The sequence below is a fragment of the Engraulis encrasicolus genome, chromosome 1 (assembly GCF_034702125.1).
Source record: "Engraulis encrasicolus isolate BLACKSEA-1 chromosome 1, IST_EnEncr_1.0, whole genome shotgun sequence".
Lineage (NCBI taxonomy): Eukaryota > Metazoa > Chordata > Actinopteri > Clupeiformes > Engraulidae > Engraulis > Engraulis encrasicolus.
Window position 1 is genome coordinate 43544498 of NC_085857.1, and position 20228 is coordinate 43564725.

Consider the following 20228-nt stretch of genomic DNA (forward strand, 5'->3'; position numbering starts at 1 on the left):
TATGTTCACTTTTGGCCAATAAGTGGCCCCCTAGCAGGTGGGGGCCCCTTGGCTGCAGCCATATTAATCTGGTCCTGTTGACACTTGCATTCAAAGCAACATAGACCTGTAGTTACATAGGTACAGCACACAGTCTGGGAATAGACTTATTGAAGTTGCATGTACAAACGTAGTACTGAACAGTGAGCTGAAATTGAAAATAGGCTCTGTCTTTTTCACAAAAGTGGCATTTTTCTCGGGTGCTATGAATTATTGTTTAACACCTAGTAGGAAAAGTTTGACGCCATGCCACTCACAGTGACCACCTTATTTCTCATTATGCCGGCAAAGGGTACAACAGTAGCCTATTGTACGTATATTTTGGTCTTTTTTGTAGCTTATGTACGTATCCCCTCATGAAACTGTAACTCGCTTCACATAGACTAGTGCCGCGATTGCAGAACCATGGACAGACCCTGGCGCGCCAGTCCAGGGCATGTAGGCTGCGGACATGAAGGTGCCGTTACTCCACGGGCAAATAGCACCATGGACAGACCCTGGCACATGAAAGTGTCCCTACACCACGGGCAAATATCGGAAACCTTAAGCACCACGAGCATGGGCAGCTCCCCTACTATAAGGGTATAAGCTATCGTGATTCGTGACATTAGAGTAAAGGAAGCAAAAGGAAGTAAAAAAGTGCAACCAGAAATGCGTCCAATACAGTGGTGCCATGGTAACACTTTCAGAGGCTAGAAAACTACGGAACTATGAACAGTATTTGGTGGTCAGCATTTGCGTGCGGTGTACTGTAAGTGCTCTCACGTCAGCCATTTTCTCACTTCTTTGTTTATTTATTGTTTCCCAGGTGAAGAGGCTCGTGGCAGACACTGATATTTCACGTTACTACAACTCCACTGTTGTCTTCGCTTTTGGGTAAGAATAACTGTATGCACCCCCTCTCCACTCTCCTAACCATATACTTAAAACTGGCCATCAGAGAGAAAGTGTGTGTGTGTGTGTGTGTGTGTGTGTGTGTGTGTGTGTGTGTGTGTGTGTGTGTGTGTGTGTGCGTGCGTGCGTGTGTGTGTGTGTGTGTGTGTGTGTGTGTGTGTGTGTGTGTGTGTGTGCATGTGTGTGTGTGTATGTGTGTGTGAGAGAGAGAGATGTAGAAAAGAGGATGTGTTTCTAGGTAGAGAAAAGTTCTTGATAATTTTCACACCTCCACACGAACCACAAAACCTACCACGGACACACTGAGGCACACACACATATAAGCATGCATACATACAAATGTGCGCACATGCACATGCACACATAGGTATACACACACAAGGATACAGAGGCACACAGTAATTTGTACATGAAGGCACACCAGTGCTGATAGGTCAAAGACAAGCAGCCCCATAATACACGCCGTACCACCAATAGTCATTGAAAGGTTAATTACCATAGTACTACTCTACTATGACATAACACAGGGCCTTAAGTAAAGCACTATGACTCGGTCATTGCCATTCTGGTAACAGCAAATTTATAACGCCGTGTTTTAACCGGTTAAGTCGAAGGGGAGATTGGCAAAATGAATGAAATGATGGCATAAGAAGTGTGGGTGTGTCTGTGTGTGTGTGTGTCTGTGTGTCTGTGCGTGTATGTGACTCAAAGTCAAAGCTAGGTCAGCGTTACTGTCTGTAAAAACCATCTGTACAGGTAGTTGTTCACCGAACTTGGAATTGCAGTACACCCTGAGACAGAGAGACGGTGAGAGAGACATGGCTGACTCTCTCTCTCCCTGGGGAAAATGGACAGAGGATATATAGGAGAGAGAGAGAGAGAGAGAGAGAGAGAGAGAGAGAGAGAGAGAATGTCAAGTTTTTCTCAGGAAGAGCCCAAATGCAGCACACAAACGAAGTCCAGGGAAGGTCAAGGGTTTTATTAAACTCAAACTACGAACAGAACAAAATCTCAAGGGAGGAGAAAACAAAAACCCACGAGGGGGAAAACATCAACAAACTAAACTGAACACGGGTTAACAATTACAAGCAACAGAGATTCACTTACGGGATTCACTAACAGGGATTCGACACGGCAGGACAAATCGGAGAAATGACGCAGCACGGGACAACAGAAACACAGGGCTTAAATACACGGTAGCAATTACAGGGGAACACATGATAGGACATAACACAATGGGGCACAGGTGGGCAGACAACGAAAGAACCAATCAGGGACAGAAAATGAGACCGGGGCAAACGAGACGGGCAATCAAAGACAATGGAGATATTACAGGACAGGTGGAAACAATGGCAAAGATAAACAAGACTAACTAGAATAGGTGAACACAATAACTAAGAAGGGTAACCAGGTGCAGACAATGACAGAGAGCAGGCATGGGTAACAGGAGGATAACAAGGAAATGAGGAAAGGGGCTGGTACCAGGTGGAAACAATCAGGGGGCCTAAACAGGGCAAACAAGAGACAAGTAAACCAGGTGACACAAACGAGGGGTGGGGCAGAACACATGACAGGAAAAACAAAAGCACATGGACCGAGAAGGTGACAGGACTAAAATGTAAACAAAAACACAAGAAAACCAAAACAGGCAAGACACAAAGCACATGGGAAAGACTGGGGAACATGAGCACAAAAACAGCACAAAGTCCAGATCCTGACAGTACCCCCCCCTCAAGGGACGGCTCCCAGACGGCCCAAGGGACGACCAGCAAGTTCAGGTGGGGGGCGCCCGGCAACAGCGGGGGTCAAACGGGTAGGGGTACAGAGCCCAGGGCATGGGACAGGCTCCGGGCAAGGAACAGATGAGGTGGACCGGGCAGACTCTGGGCATTGGGCAAAGTCAGGGGGGCACGCATCGGGCAGAGCAGGGGCAGGAGAGCGAGCGGACTCAGAGAGGCATGTAGACACGATCGGAGGAGGAGGAGGAGAAGAGGAGGGTTGGGAGGATGGCACTACAGACTGTGGAACACTGACAGGAACAAACACAGGGATCTTGACAGGCACAGTGACTGGGACAGTGACAGGAATGGGGACAGAGATGAAGACGGGGACGGGCACAGTCACAGTGACATTGACAAAAACTGTTGAGCGGAAACGGGCCGAACATGCTGGAACACGAACAGGGACAGACACAGGAGTGGGAACCTGGACACAGATTGGGACAGATACTGGGACGGTGAGTGGAAGAGTAACTGGGATGGTGACTGGCACAGGAATAAGAAGGGTTTCCGAAAACACTGGGTTGGGGTGAGTAGAGGGAGCGAACTGGGTCACAGGGGGCGATGCAGGCTGGAACACAGGGGGCGGTGCAGGCTGGAACACAGGGGGCGGTGCAGGCTGGAACACAGGGGGCGGTGCAGGCTGGAACACAGACGAAGACCAGGAGGCGGGAGCTGGAGCACACTGGGAGGCGGGAGTTGGAGCAGGAGAGGCGGGAGTTGGAGCAGGAGAGGCGGGAGTTGGAGCAGGAGAGGCGGGAGTTGGAGCAGGAGAGGCGGGAGTTGGAGCAGGAGAGGCGGGAGTTGGAGCAGGAGAGGCGGGAGCTGGAGCAGGTGAGGCGGCGACAAGATCTGGGGAGGCGCCGACTGGAGCTGGGGAGGAGGCGCCGCCGACTGGAGCTGGGGAGGAGGCGCCGCCGACTGGAGCTGGGGAGGAGGCGCCGCCGACTGGAGCTGGGGAGGAGGCGCCGCCGACTGGAGCTGGGGAGGAGGCGCCGCCGACTGGAGCTGGGGAGGAGGCGCCGCCGACTGGAGCTGGGGAGGAGGCGCCGCCGACTGGAGCTGGGGAGGAGGCGCCGCCGACTGGAGCTGGGGAGGAGGCGCCGCCGACTGGAGCTGGGGAGGAGGCGCCGCCGACTGGAGCTGGGGAGGAGGCGCCGCCGACTGGAGCTGGGGAGGAGACGCCGCCGACTGGAGCTGGGGAGGAGACGCCGCCGACTGGAGCTGGGGAGGAGACGCCGCCGACTGGAGCTGGGGAGGAGACGCCGCCGACTGGAGCTGGGGAGGAGGCGCCGCCGACGGGAGCTGGGGAGGAGGCGCCGCCGACTGGAGCTGGGGAGGAGACGCCGCCGACTGGAGCTGGGGAGGAGGCGCCGCCGACGGGAGCTGGGGTCAGCAAGGCGGGACCAGGAGTAGGCCAGGCCGAACCAGGTGCTGGAAATGGCGACGCGGGGTCCGGTTCAGGAGGGCCAGGAGCAGGGGTGGCGCCGTCAGGAACAGAGGTGGCGCCGTCAGGAACAGAGGTGGCGCCGTCAGGAACAGAGGTGGCGCCGTCAGGAACAGAGGTGGCGCCGTCAGGAACAGAGGTGGCGCCGGCAGGAACGGAGGAGGCGCCGGCAGGAACGGAGGAGGCGGCCACCGGAACGGAGGGGCTCTCGGACGCGCTGGGGGTCCCGGCTGCACCAGAGGTCTCGGCCTTGTCGGGGCTCTCGGCCACGCTGGGAGTCCTAGGTGCAGCAGGGGTCTCGGCCGAAGTGCCGCCTTCGGGGGTCCCGGCCACAGTGGGGGTCTCAACTGAAGCAACGGCTTCGGGGGTCCCGGCCACAGTGGGGGTCTCGACCGGCATGACGTCCTTGGCAGTCCCGGCCAGAACGGGGGTCTTGGCCAGAGCAACGTCCTCAGGGGTCCCGGGCGGCTCGAGGTCGGGTGGACATCTCGGCGGCTCGGGGTCAGAGCTGGATACAGGCATTGCAGAACCAGCAACAGGCATGGCAGAACTGGAAACAGGCATGGCAGAACTGGAAACAGGCATGGCAGAACTGGAAACAGGCATGGCAGAACTGGAAACAGGCAGGTCAACAGGAACGGGCGGGTCGACAGGAACAGGTGGTCCCTCGAATGCAGATGGACCAACTGGCTTGACGACGTCCGGCTCGGGAGCTGGCCCCGCGGCGACGTCCGGCTCGGGAGCTGGCCTCGCGGCGACGTCCGGCTCGGGGGCTGGCCTCGCGGCGACGTCCGGCTCGGGGGCTGGCCTCGCGGCGACGTCCGGCTCGGGGGCTGGCCTCGCGGCGACGTCCGGCTCGGGGGCTGGCCTCGCGGCGACGTCCGGCTCGGGGGCTGGCCTCGCGGCGACGTCCGGCTCGGGGGCTGGCCTCGCGGCGACGTCCGGCTCGGGGGCTGGCCTCGCGGCGACGTCCGGCTCGGGGGCTGGCCTCACGGCGACGTCCGGCTCGGGGGCAGGTTCACAGTCTGGAAGAACGAGGAGTCGCTCGGCCAGAACTTCAGGCTGGTCGCCAGACTCAGACATCAATAGAGCATTGAGCTCCTTCATGAGGGCGATTAGCTCAGGGTTCTGTGGTGAGATCAGGGACCAGAACTGGGCCGGCGGGCAGACAGGCTTGGGCTGGGCCGGCGGGCAGACAGGCTTTGGCTGGGCCGGCGGGCAGACAGGCTTGGGCTGGGCCGGCGGGCAGAGAGGCCTGNGCTGGGCCGGCGGGCAGACAGGNTTGGGCTGGGCNGGCGGGCAGACAGGCCTGGGCTGGGCCGGCGGGCAGACAGGCCTGGGCTGGGCCGGCGGGCAGACAGGCTTGGGCTGTGGCTGGAGCGGTGGGCATTCTGGTGGGCTGAGGTTCGCAGGTTCCTCCAGGGGGACAGGTCGGCAGCCCTTCCGGCGCCGACTACGCCGTCTCCTCCTGGGGCTCGGTCTGACGTCCTCCACCAGGTCAAGCCAGTCATCTGAGTCGGAAGCTGACGATTCATACCAGTCCTCATATGGAAACCACTGAGGGTCCCCGCAGAAGAGATCACTCCCCCTTAGTGGGGGCCGAATGGCCAACCGTGACCCAAGGAAGGGGTCAGGCGAAGTCCAGGTTGGGCAAACAGCTGACTGGGTGTGCATAAAGCCAACACGCAGAGATCCACTCCTCTGGTTTGAAGGTTCAGAAATGTTGGCTGCTGGGCTTCTTGTTGGCTGCGTCATTCTGTCAAGTTTTTCTCAGGAAGAGCCCAAATGCAGCACACAAACGAAGTCCAGGGAAGGTCAAGGGTTTTATTAAACTCAAACTACGAACAGAACAAAATCTCAAGGGAGGAGAAAACAAAAACCCACGAGGGGGAAAACATCAACAAACTAAACTGAACACGGGTTAACAATTACAAGCAACAGAGATTCACTTACGGGATTCACTAACAGGGATTCGACACGGCAGGACAAATCGGAGAAATGACGCAGCACGGGACAACAGAAACACAGGGCTTAAATACACGGTAGCAATTACAGGGGAACACATGATAGGACATAACACAATGGGGCACAGGTGGGCAGACAACGAAAGAACCAATCAGGGACAGAAAATGAGACCGGGGCAAACGAGACGGTAATCAAGACAATGGAGATATTACAGGACAGGTGGAAACAATGGCAAAGATAAACAAGACTAACTAGAATAGGTGAACACAATAACTAAGAAGGGTAACCAGGTGCAGACAATGACAGAGAGCAGGCATGGGTAACAGGAGGATAACAAGGAAATGAGGAAAGGGGCTGGTACCAGGTGGAAACAATCAGGGGGCCTAAACAGGGCAAACAAGAGACAAGTAAACCAGGTGACACAAACGAGGGGTGGGGCAGAACACATGACAGGAAAAACAAAAGCACATGGACCGAGAAGGTGACAGGACTAAAATGTAAACAAAAACACAAGAAAACCAAAACAGGCAAGACACAAAGCACATGGGAAAGACTGGGGAACATGAGCACAAAAACAGCACAAAGTCCAGATCCTGACAGAGAACACTTTCAGACAGACAGACGGATAGACAGACAGACAGACAATCAGAGAGACAGACAGACAGACAGACAATCAGAGAGACAGACAGTCAGTCAGACAATAAATGAATGAAAGAAATGACTGATCATACTCCAGTGGTTCCCAACCTTTTCTGGCAAGGGACCCCATTTTGACGTCCCAAATTCCTGGGGGACCCCACACTGCACATTTTTTCAGGACAAAAATTAAAGCATGACAGCTACATACATAAATTGTAGGGTATTAAGCTTAAAGATATTTATGACAGTCTAGGATTGTAAATAGTGTTTCAAAGAGAATATTGAATAGTTATGTTATATTAATTAGTAATATATTTTTTTATAGAATTGTTTTTTCACACACTTTCAGACATTTCAGGCAACCCCATTTGAATTCCAGGCGACACCAAATGGGATCCCGACCCCAGTATTGAAAAACACTTTCATACTCCATAGTCCGGTTTCCCCAGGGAGAGAGAGAGAGACAGAGAGAGAGAGAGAGAGAGAGAGAGAGAGAGAGAGACAGACAGACAGACAGACAGACAGACAGACAGACAGACAGACAGACAGACAGACAGACAGACAGACAGACAGAGAGAGATAATAAATGAATGAAAGAAATGACTGATCATACTCTGTCCGGTTTCCCCAGGGAGTTTGAAGGAGAGAGAGAGAGAGAGAGAGAGAGAGAGAGAGAGAGAGAGAGAGAGAGAGAGAGAGAGAGAGAATAAATTAATGAAACAAATGACTGATCACACTCTGCATAGGTGATGAGGTGTTGCTAAAGCACCTGCCCTTTGCCCTACTGGACAAAAAAATCCTTATTTGAAAGTTATTTTTGAAGATTTTTTCCATGTTAACATGATCATCAAATGCTTGACGATCAAAAGCATGTGATAATTCCCGCTATAATACTATATAGCCTCTAGTAAGGCAGCTGGAAGGTCCACATGCCCCCCACCCCCAACTCGAGCACCTGCCCCCCAAAATATCTCTGCACGCCACTGATCCTCTGTCCTGTATCCCCCAGGGAGGGCAGTGTGGTGGCTCACTTCTGGCTGGTATTGTCCGTACCCCAGAGCCATGTGGACGAGGTCAATGTGCAGAGGGTCACCCAGAGCCTCCAACAGCTCCTGGCCTCCCACACCGACGATGCTACTGCTGCTGCTGCTGCTGCTGACGACGGTCCAGAGGCCGCCCAGCAAACCGCCACCTACCTGGGCTACCTGCTCCACCTCCCCTCCCTCTCCATCCAAGGTACGTGGAGCTAAGCAGGGAAAAAAGAAAAGAGTGGCCCTGTCCAACATCAAAATCAGGCCTCCAGGCCCTGACGTGGCCAACCAGTAGGGCACTCGTCTGCCATGCGGCCGACCGGGGTTTGGTTCCTGGCCCGGGTCGCTTGCCGACCCCTGCCCGTCTCTCTCCCCTGTCCATCAAGCTGTCCTGTCAAATAAAGTCGTAAAAGACCCCTCAAAAAACCCTCCAGGGAAACACAAACATAGTTTTGTTTACATTTCAAAAAAACATTTTTATTTATTCCCAAAAACATCCAAAATGTTATGCAACATCAGCAGACAGCTAGCAAACAGCGATACCTTTTGGGAAAATATTTGTTGTTCACACGCCTCTAAGTACTTGCAACAATGTTCAAATGACTCGGAATGACAATCAAATACTGTCGGAATGGCGGTATGTCGGAATGGCGGTATGTCAGAATGGCGATTGCCCCCCGGCACTGGTGGTGCATTTCAAGAGGTTGCAACACTTTACATTGTCATGTTGAAGGAAAAAACTTGTAGCCTCCAACTCAAAAACTGAGGTTAATCTTTGCTTTTAACCGGAGCTAAATCAAAGTAATATGCATTGGTAGCATGTCATTATCAACATAACTGAAATAATGGATGCCTGATTGACTGACTGACTGTCTGAAATCTTTTTCCTTTGTTCTGTTATTGTATTATTATTTGACACATTTCTGTTCTTTTTGCAGAGACTGACCCCAAAGTTATAGAGCTTTTAAAAGCTTCTTTTGGTATGTTTTTTACGTTTTCTTCTTCCTTATATGCATTGTGTTCATTTCATTTGTCCTATTTTTTTTTCAAATTTTATTTTCAAGGTCAGACAATGTCATGTCACACGAGTTACGCCCAGTGCTCTGCCACCATAGGTCGTTAAAGGTGCACTGTGTAAGATGTAGCAAGAATAGGTATTGCAGCTATGCTGCTCATTGAAATTGTGCTGCCTTTGTTATTATTCTCTCTGCCAGGATTTGTTTATTTTTTATTTGAATCTAATTTGTATGCTTTGTTTGCCCTTTTATAATGTCATAATTGTCTGTATGTGCAATTGTTCCCAAAATCCAAAACAAATTCCCCCTGGGGCAATAAAGGTAAAGGTATATTCATTCATTCAGTTTGACCTCCGTCTACTGCAGTGGTCCTCAACCTTTTTTTGAACAAACGACCCCTTGAACTCATCAATATCCTCCCAAAGCCCCCTTCACCTCTTCATAAGCCTGGCAACACCCCCCTTAGTATTAAAATATTATATGGACTAATACCCCCCAATGACAACTAACCACCGCCCAATTTCAGCTGTATCCTTCTCAACGACCCCCCCTAGAGCTCCCCAACGCCCCCTGGGGGGCTGTACCGCCCCTGTTGAGAAACACTAATCTACTGCCTCCCTCCCTCCCTCCGTCAGACTGCTACCGGTACCAGTTGGTGTCCCCGGGGTCCCCGGTGGTGCGTCTGCGTGGCCCCGACACGGAGCGTCCGTCGTGCCTGTGGCACCTGCAGGCGCCCCCGGGCTCCCAGCTGGAGCTGCAGGTGTCCTGGCTGCTGCCCGAGTGCCGAGACCGCCTGGTGGTCTACGACGCCCTCACGCCCTCCGACGCGCACCTCATCACCTCGTGAGTCTCCAGCACACCTACAGATACACACACTTAGGCCAGGGGTGGGTGGGGAACCTTTTTCATTCGAGGGACCACTTCAAATTCCACCAAGGGCCGTAAAAGTCCTCCAGGGGCCGTACTATGAGCACAAACCAGGATTTCCCCCTGCACTTTAGGCCTATATTGGCAGAATGTGTCTACGCTGCAGCCATATCTAGCCTGTGCGTTAATCCGGCCCTGACACCACTGTCCACCATCTTATTTGTCATGGTTTCCTTGTTTAGTGTGTCTACATTTATATGTAGCAGGTTCAGAGTAAACAAAATGCAGTGTTCATTCAATACTTAGGGAGTACTCTGGGACCAAATACAATCGAGAAGATTTTACATCAACTTTCTTAAGTTAAATTAACACTGCACTTTGTTGTAATATTACCACATTCTTATGCAGTTTTACCCTGATGATGACTACTGTATTTAGTATTACCATGGTTTCACCATCTTTCACCATCCAGCTTAACCATAGTGCAGAGTCTATGTTATAACCTTACTGTCACCAAAATTATAATGGCTACGTCTTAATATGTTAATATATCTTAATATGCTCTCGGTACTGTCATAGCAATGTTGTTGTGATGTAGTTGAGTATTTACAGCAAATAGCGAGCAGGCCTGCCGGCGACCCCATTTGCAGTAAGATGCTACGGTAGTATTTTAAATGGTTTTAGACCTACATCCCTTATATGAAAATGTGACTTGTGATATGATCTGGTGATGGCCAGACTACCAGTGGTGCAGTGCTATGGTACAAAGCGGATTCCAAAAAAGTTGGGACACTTTGTATTTTGTGAATAAAATCAAAATGCTGGCATTTTCAAAACATCTAATATGTTAATAAGGTAGAGCATTATGTACAGACAACATATCAGTTGTTAAAGTCGAGCAGAATTATTGTTTTGAGGTAATTATGTGATCATTTAAAATTTCACCCTTGCAACAAATCCCAAAAAAGTTGGGACAGGGCCAATAAAATGCTTTTTATATTGGATAAGACTAAACACAACACAATGAGAGTGATGAGACTGAACAGTTAAATACTTTGACTGATGGCGTAATTTTATTCAAAAAATAGATATTTTGATATGCGAGACATGATTTCAGCAGCTCAACTGATAGGTGTGTTCCTCAACTTGTTTACCTCAACTTGTTATGCTTAATATGTGGCATATCCTGACTGCAAGAAAACAATTTTGTGACCTGTTTACTCTTATGATGGAACCACACTGTTGGAACATCGTAGAGATTGAAATTTGCCACCATTATGGGGCAATATCTAAAGGCGGGGTGCTCACCAAAATATAATGCCTTGGTAGCTATGTTTGCTGTTTTAAAGTCTGTATGTATCATTCAACATTCATTTTAATGCTCTCGTGAGTAAGTAAGAAGACCCTAACCAAGTCACCTCTGCACCCCCTTACCATCATATTTGCTGTCTTTCAGACTGACCACTAAATCAAGCTGAAGTATTCATTTTCTATATAACCTAGAGGGTGCATGACTCCATAATTTTCAAAAAGGATTAAATATTTTCCATTCTGTAATCAGAGGACAGTTTCACATGGTCCACATGTCCATAGAATGAGCTTTTCTGCACGCAACACTGATTAATGTCTGCATCATGTGCATTAATCAAGTGTTGTGTTTATGGTCATTTTTTCGAGAGCTGTCATTGTTGGAGTGTCATAGTTTGCTTATTTACCACGAGTATGTCATGATCTCATAACTCGTACAATGATTACTCAGAACTCTATGTTACGGAAATAGGCCTTATATGCCTGCAATTTTGATAATTCAATCTTTCTGTGTAATAGATAAGTAATTAGTCCCTCAAAATATTCGCTGCTGAGTGCCACAGCCTCTATGTGATGGTATTTTATTTGTGCATTCATGTTGGCAGTCAATATAGTTCCTTTTAAAATATTCTTCCTTGTGTAATTTTTAGAATTATCCAACTATTACAACATGTTTTGGCCCTGTCCCAACTTTTTTGAGATTTGTTGCATGGGTCAAATTTTAAATGATCACATAATTACCTCAAAACAATAATTCTGCTCGACTTTAACAACTGATATGTTGTCTATACATAATGCTCTACCTTATTAACATATTAGATGTTTTGAAAATGCCAGCATTTTGATTTTATTTACAAAATACTAAGTGTCCCAACTTTTTTGGAATCCGCTTGTAGTTAAGTCTTTTCGATGGCTAGTACAGCGTTCTACAACTGGTAGAAAGTGAAGTGAAAGCCCAATTGGGAAACTCCAACTCCTATTGTCATTGTGACACAGCACTCCACAGCACACAAGTGTTAACTGCACACTACGAAATTGCATTCATGCCTCACCCGTGCAAGGGGGCAGCCCTCAATGGCGCCCCAAGGGAGCAGTGTCGCGGGACAGTACCATGCTCAGGGTACCTTAGTCTTGGAGGAGGATGGGGGAGAGCACTGGTTAATTACTCCCCCCACCAACCTGGCGGGTCGGGAGTTGAACCGGAAACCTTTGGGTTACAAGTCTGACACCCTAACCGCTTACCCATGACTGCCCTGTAGAGCTATGCAGACTATGACATTTGAATCTGCCGAGTGTTGAATCAACAGTTGAACATTTACAGTACGTGACCACCACATGACCACAGGCCTCGATCATGTGGGGTGACTCATTGCATGGTGACAGTGGGAGGTCTTCACCACATCTCTGTCTCTTCACACCCTCAGGCCATGCACTGCCCCGCCCCCCCCTCGTATCCAGTTTATTTTTTATATTTATAATATTTTTAAATAATTTTTAATTCTTTTGATGATTTACTTTTTTTTGCTGTTGGTACAGTTAGTTTTTGAGGCAAACTGTTGTAAATGTGCTATAACTCCACTTCTTAACACTAAAACTACAATGCAAACAGATTTACTTCTATTAGTCATACATGACATTGTGGTGTTTTGCATTTCAGGGGTTCAGTGCATTTGACGGTGTATGTTTCCCTCTTGCATGTCCCCGCCAGGCCTCAGCGTCACTGTGTGCATGAGAGTCAGCTGCTGCCTGTGATAGATAACAGTGTCTGATAGTTCGGTAGACGTCAGTGTACAGTAGTCAGGACAGGTTGGACAGTGTTAAAGGAGCTCTAGATTAAAAGTTTAATTAATCACTGTCCCTAGTCAGCGAGCCGATGCTTATTTGGGTCATTAGTAAGTGAACGATGACTCTTGCGACCTCTTTCACGGTCCGCTATCAGAAACCCCCAAATATAACTTTTGTGAGAGCGATCCGCTCCAAGTGTCATGGGAAACACTTCTCATACGAAAAATCGCTTTACATACCGTATTTGTATCAACTGCTGGCATTCCGTGATGAAAAACATTCTCACAGCGAGTTTATTTTAAACAGCATTTTTTCATGACTGTGTAGAATTTGAGACAGGCATGCCACGGGCACCACGCAAACGACGTCATCCTACATCGTGCCCCTTTAAAGTGCTGCAAATGTAGGACCAAATGTTATCTGAAATGGAGTTAAGTCTTTTCTTTAAAGGTGCACTATGTAGGATGATGACCATAGTAGGTATTGCAACTACACTGCTCATTGAAACTGTGCTGCCTATTGGCAATTTGATGTTTTCATGAACTTTCACATAGCCTCTTACTGCAGATGGGGTTGTTGGCAGGCATATTCACTATTTGCTGAAAATATCAACTACATCGATACAAGATTGCTATGACATTACAGAGAGCGTTAAGTGACGTATTAAGAGATAGCCATTAACATTTTGGTGACAGTATGGTTAAAACATAAGGGGTTAATATAAACTAATGTTTACTAGTATGACCAAAGTACAGTAGGTTGTGCAGCTAAAAATGTCTATTTCTAGAAATTCAAAATGGCCGACATGGAGAAGATCCACCTTTCCATGTAGGAAAAGTGCCATTTTCCCATCACTTAGGACAGTGTTTCCCAACCTTTTTTGTCTTGCGTACCCCCTAAGCATCTTAGTTGTGCCCTGAGTACCCCCTAATTCATGTTCTATATCGCTTTCTCTGTAGTGATGTGACTGCTCCATACATTTGTTAATAATAACATTTTTCCAAGTACCCCCTGCGGTGTGCCCGCGTACCCCTTGTGGTACACGTACCCCTGGTTGGGAAACGCTGACTTAGGATATAATGGTGGTGAAAAGTATTTGTGAAAAAGGTATCATTGGTGAATGGACAGCATGAATTTTGGAAAGAAACTGCTTAAAATATTACAGTGCACCTTCAGGCGTTATATTGACGCTGGTATTTTTATCACGTCTCTGTCACCTCACACCATCAGGTCACAGTGTTTTCCCCTCACATGTCCCAGTGTCACGGTGTACATGACATATTTCCTGTGATAGCATAGCAGTAGGAGTAAGTGTAGTCTGGACAGCGTCAAAATGACATAAAAGGTAGGTAAGGTCCTACTCAAACACACACCTTACACATTCACGGTAGCACGCGCACACACACACACACACACACACACACACACACACACACACACACACACACACACACACACACACACACACACACACACACACACACACACACACACACACACACACACACACACACACACACACACACACACACACACACACACAGTGTTCTAGCATCACTGTGTGCACGATAGTCAGATGATGCCTGTGTTGTGATTAGGTAGTTATAACTGCAGTAAAAAATGTCATAAAATGCATTAGCGGACATCTGACATTGACACATGATTGGTTGTCAACTTCCTTCCTTATGCCCACCGTCATGTCTCACGGAAAACACCTCACCCACGCGCGCTAACAGACACACAAAAATAAAATTGGACTCTATCGAACTATAAGGGGATTTTTGTGTGTGTGTGTGTGTGTGTGTGTGTGTGTGTGTGTGTGTGTGTCATCCTGTCTCTCTATTCTGATAGCATTGCTTTAGTGCAGTCACTGCAAGCTCAAGTAATCATTGCAGAATCGTTATTTTCTCTCCTCCTCTCTCTCTCTCTCTCTCTCTCTCTCTCTCTCTCTCTCTCTCTCTCTCTCTCTCTCTCTCTCTCTCTCTCTCTCTCTCTCATATTTATACCTATCTCCATGTCCCTAAATCCTTTCCACTCTCCATTTATCTTTCTCTCTCTCTCTCTCTCTATCTCTCTGTCTCTCTCTCTCTCTCTCTCTCTCTCTCTCTCTCTCTCTCTCTCTCTCTCTCTCTCTCTCTCTCTCTCTCCCCCCCCCACATCTGTTCAGGCTGTATGGCTGCAGCAGGCATGAGGCGGTGGTGAAGCTGCTGTCATCAGGTGAGTGGATGACAGTGGTGTGGAAGCAGGGCCTCTACACCTACGTGGACCCCTTCTCCCTGGCCGCCCAGGCCTGGAGCCCGCAGGGTGAGTAGAGGGCAGTAAATCACTAGCCCTAGGTCCTGACCATCCCATAATGCTACCATTTCATTTCGTGTTCATGGTCTGGGGGTTGTTTGATCTGACGCGAAAAAAGTAAAAAACCTTGCTTCACTGTTTCAAAGTCAATTCTCTGTTTTTCTCCCCATTTTGCTCTTTCACCCCCCCCCCCTCTCTCTCTCTCTTTGTCTGTCTCTCTCTCGCTCTCATTCTCTGTCTGTCTATCTGTCTGTCTGTTTGTCTGTCTGTCTGTCTGTCTGTCTGTCTGTCTGTCTGTCTGTCTGCCTCTCTCTCGTTCTCGTTCTCTCTCTCTCTCTCTCTCTCTCTCTCTCTCTCTCTCTCTCTCTCTCTCTCTCTCTCTCTCTCTCTCTCTCTCTCTCTCTCTCTCTCTCTCTGTCCCTCTCTCAGTGTGTTCCTCCGTTGTCGACCTGCAGCCTGTCAGAGGGGTTCAGGGTGTTCTGCAGACGCCATTCTACCCCAGCTACTACCCCCCCAACACCAACTGCTCCTGGCACTTCACAGTACGTGCTGACTGTATATCATATCCCTCTCTGCCTGTCTCTCTCTTGGTGCGTTCAGGCCAACTGAGAAGGGTGCTTGTGGTGAGAACGGTGTCGGAGCCTGTTCCCGCACCTGGGGTGAGTTTCTCAAAAGGGAAGTTGTTAGCTTGTTAGCAACTTCGGTAGTTGCCAATGGGAAAATGCATTGAAAGCAACGAAGTAGCTAATGTAGTAAGCAACTTTGGTTTTGAGAAATTCACCCCTGATCGCTAACCGGCCGGCATGTTCACGCCACACATCTTAGCATTCGCGAACTGGAAAGTTAGTTCGCAACGCGAACCGAAAAATGCTTGTTTTTTTCTCCACGAATTGTGACGTGGACGTCAGCAGTTTCACGCAGGTGATACAGTCACGTGCGGATAAAGTTCAGAGCCCGGTATTTATGTGGGTGGTTTGCAGGTAAGCACTTAAGTGCCGAATGCAACTGGTGCGGGCACCGGTACCGCTTTGGTCGACCTGAAAACAGCATTTGTCTCTCTCTGTTTCAGGTCAAGTCAAGTCACTTTATTTTATTATAGCACATTTAAACAATACTGATGTTAAATTGCTTCACAGCGTAGTAAGAAATAATATACATATCACAAAATACAGAAAAGGAGAAGTAGATAAAGCATACAGTAAGTTAGAAAAGTTATAAAGTAGAGAACAAACAGTATTTGCACAAAAATTAATAATGCAATAAAATTGTTAATTATAAATTCATATATAAAAATATAAATAAAATGACTGAAATAGACATGAAAAAAATTAAAAGGCCTTTTATCTGATAGATCTATGTCCTCAACCTGTACTAAATGACGGTGCTATTTTTTGATAATATGAATTTAGGTGTGTGTGTTTGTGTGGTTGTGGGTGAGGGTGTGTGCAGGATGCAAAAACAGAAGTTAAAAAAAAAAAAAGATTTTAAGCAATGAACATCAATTGAGATTAAAATCATGTTGAAGAAGTGGCGATATCAAAACCACAAGAATGTGTGTGTGTGTGTGTGTGTGCGTGCGTGCGTGCGTGCGCGTGCATGCGTGTGTGCATGCATGCGTGTGTGTCTGTCAGTCTGTCAGCAGCACGGAATCCCTACAGTACAGTGATGTTGTACATTTGTCAATTTGTCATCATTTTAGAAAATCTGTATGAATCCTTTGTATTGTAAGATTCAACTGGTAGTCGTTTACAGGTATTCATAACAGACTCAGGTATTTAAAACAGCTATTCAAAACCTAACTTGTTTCACATTGTCAAAAAGATGAATAAACTACTCAGCTCTCTGATCACTCTTCCTCTTTTTTATTGCTTGAGTGAGTGCAGCAGACTAGGTTAAGTGGCAGTACCGTGCAGGGCCGCTGATAGGTTTGGCTGGGCCCAGGACAAAGTCATCTGAATGGGCCGCCCACCCAATGCATGCAATGTAATGAGAAACCAATTCTGCCCCCCCACACTTCACCCTGGGCCCAGGACAGCTGACCCCTTTGTCCCCCTTCCCTCTGAGCCCAGGACAAAGTCATCTGAATAGCCCCCCCCCCACTCAATACATAGGCCTACGTTGTTATGAGAACTCAATTCTGGGACCCCTTCCCTCTGGGCCTGGAAAAAATATATGTCATCATCAGGGGTACCGACTGGGGAGGGGGGACAGTTGTCCGGGGCCCTGGGAGACAGGGGGCCCAGAATTGGGTCCTTATTACATGGTATGTATTGGGGTGGGGGGCCCTTTCAGATGACTTTGTCCTGGGCCTTGCCAAAGCTGTCAGCGGCCCTGGTCATCATCTATGTTCTGCTTTTTAACGTCCAACAGGTTTCTATTTCCCTTACTCATGCACACTTTGGCTATTTGAGTGACAAATTCAATTTGGGGAAACACTTGAAATGCGCACACAATTTCGCAGTTCAAAACAGCAAAAACAATACCTCCTTATATCACCGTGAATCTCACAAAAGTGACAGTATGACATGAGAATAAGCAATGTAAAAACGTGCTAAATTCTAGGGCCCGGGTTCGAGTCCAACCTGAGGTCTTTTCAGGATCCCTCCTCCTCTTTTTACTGCCCCATCAATGACTGAGCTATCCTATCAAATATATATCTTAAAAAAGACATAGCAGTCATCTACTTAAGTATGCACTCCCTTTTCATTACTAGTATATTAAACATAACTTCATGCATACGTCATTTGTTAATTCACCATAAATCATACATTAATTCCAACATAATTCCAACATAATTCCGATACTATTCATTCAGCTCTTGGAAACCCAAATGTTGTTGTCAGTTGAATCAGTGTTATCGATGAACACTCATCTTTCCCAGAAGTTCTTTTAATCTGATCATCTGTTTCCTCACCATGTACTTGTTAGTAAATGACGTTTTCGACGTTTTTGATACGTCATATTTCGGTTGAATTTAGGTGTGTGTGGTGTTGTGGGTGTGGGCGTGTGCAGGATGCAAAAAACGAATTGGGACGTGTTTTTTTAAAAAAAAGAGAGATTTTAAGATATCAAAAATGCAGATTAAAATTGTGTTGAAAAAAATGGAGATATCAGAACTATACGGCTTTCTCAAGTTGAGTTCACTTACAAACTTAAGGCAGCAGGGCAACTTACTTTTTACATTTAACTGGCTGCAATTTTTTACAGTGTACTGTATGTGTGTATTCTTCTATCTGCCTGAATTTACTCTGCACACAACTGAATGCCTTGCCACAGCAAGCCATTAGTCAGCTCCTTTATTAAAAATCCTTGGAGGAGTAAGGGCCTCCGCACATTGTCGGAGCACTGCTCTGCCAATGTTCGATTCCATTGCGTTCAATACAACCCCGCACACTGGTGCCGATGTCCGTGGACATCTAGCGATTAGGGACGAGTTCTATTTTGTCGGAGCCATCCATCGATTATCCATGCTCTGTTGTGGTGAAAATGTGTGCAGGTGGTAATTGTGTCAGAAGCAAAAGTGCTCTGCAGTGCTGTCGCTAAGGAAGTTTTCCCAGTTCAGATCCCATAGAACTCTCTTTTAAAAATCCCACAAAGTCCTTATGACATCATAGTGAGAACTCCAAAATTTGCCAAAATTCTAATCACATATGTAGAGTAGAGCAACATCTATTAATCCCGAAGGAAATTGAGGAATGTGATGGTACTCCTCCGTCAAGACTAGGCCCCTGTGATAAATGTGCTGTTTGGCAAAGTCATAACATAGACTCTGAATATTCTTGTAGTAGCGTCGTTTTAATTAATAGTACAACATTCCACTGGCGGAACAATGCACATGACACAAGATATTGCATAACATGTGCAACATTTGGTTCTACTCTCAAAGTGCCTTTTATGTCTGTCTGTGTGTCTGTCTGTTTGTCTATCTGTCTGTCTTTAGGTCCCCTCCACGGAGTACGGTCTGATGCTGGACTTCGAGGGCTATGAGCTAAGCAGGGCCAACTACAACCACGCCTGCACACAGGGCCTCTGGGTCATCCAGAACCGCAGGTGACCTCCATACGCCGTCCATATATACCGCACAACTCATTGCCTTCCATACGCCGTCCATATATACCGCACAACTCATTAAGCTCTCCAACACACTCACCGCACCCAACTCCACCCAACCCGACGACGTTTCCACATCGCCTCGGCCTCAGGCTTATTCAGAACTGCAGGTGGTCAGTTGACCTCCATATCGTTCCCATCACCACACCAGCCACAGCCTAACTGATCTCCATCACCCTCCTCTCCCCGGCCCACGCATATTTCCATTAACCCACTGATGTTGGGTGTTGCATAGCGCAACATTGGCCCTGGCGCCTGGAGCATGATGCAACATTCATGCGCATGAGATTTGAGATATGTTTATTAAAAAAGCTTGATGTGTTAGAGCTGAAAGAACACATTCTAATGCAAGATGAATGTCTTTGCATTTAAATGCAACTTATATCATGTTTTGATGTGCCTCAGAGGCTGAGATATTTAGGTTTCTATAGGCTGAGAGCAACTGTTCTTAAAAAGGGCTAAGGCATTCAGCAGCCATTTTCGCAGGTGCTTTAGGCATCACTGGGTTTACCACCTTCTGCACCTCACTGCCTCAGAGCCATCTATAATAAAGAGTTACACCGTTGCCATAGGATCCTGCTGTGGTCCCGCTGTGGAAATTGGCGTCCAAATTTGTCCATATGCAGTAGTATGGTCAAACATGGCCGATCTCTCGGTTTTGTGCAGCCTTCACAAGCTTCCGGATATAGAATTTGTTTCCATAGAATATCATGGACTCGGAGAGGAATTGACAAAACAATCACTTTGCGCATTTGTCAAGCACATGATTTCATTAGACTGATGGCAACTTTCCTTAACCCCTTAGCGCAGCACCATGGCTCTCTGTAATGTCATTGCAATGTTGTTATGATGTACTTAAGCATTTTCAGCAAATGAATAGGGTCGCCGACCCCTGCTGCAGTAAGAGGCTACAAAGGACGTAGGCATTCAGCTGGCCCTTTTTGCGGGTGGTTTAGGCATCAATGGGTTAATCTGTCTCTTGTCACGACAGTCACCGCCTGTAGTGAAGGGGGGGGGTAGAGTTTCCCTGCCGTAAACTCAAATCTGGAACTTC

At 47.8% G+C, this 20228-nt stretch overlaps 1 protein-coding gene across 1 annotated transcript in view; it reads left to right on the forward strand.

Annotated features, from left to right (window-relative positions):
- LOC134452603 (transmembrane protease serine 6) overlaps window positions 1-20228 on the forward strand; it is a 33114-nt gene that overhangs the window by 3316 nt on the left and 9570 nt on the right. Inside the window, exons 4-10 of the mRNA XM_063203072.1 lie at window positions 848-915; window positions 7772-7998; window positions 8732-8773; window positions 9445-9652; window positions 14937-15073; window positions 15494-15606; window positions 19005-19114. Of these exons, the coding sequence (XP_063059142.1) occupies window positions 848-915; window positions 7772-7998; window positions 8732-8773; window positions 9445-9652; window positions 14937-15073; window positions 15494-15606; window positions 19005-19114 (905 nt within the window). The remainder of the gene's footprint in view (window positions 1-847; window positions 916-7771; window positions 7999-8731; window positions 8774-9444; window positions 9653-14936; window positions 15074-15493; window positions 15607-19004; window positions 19115-20228) is intronic.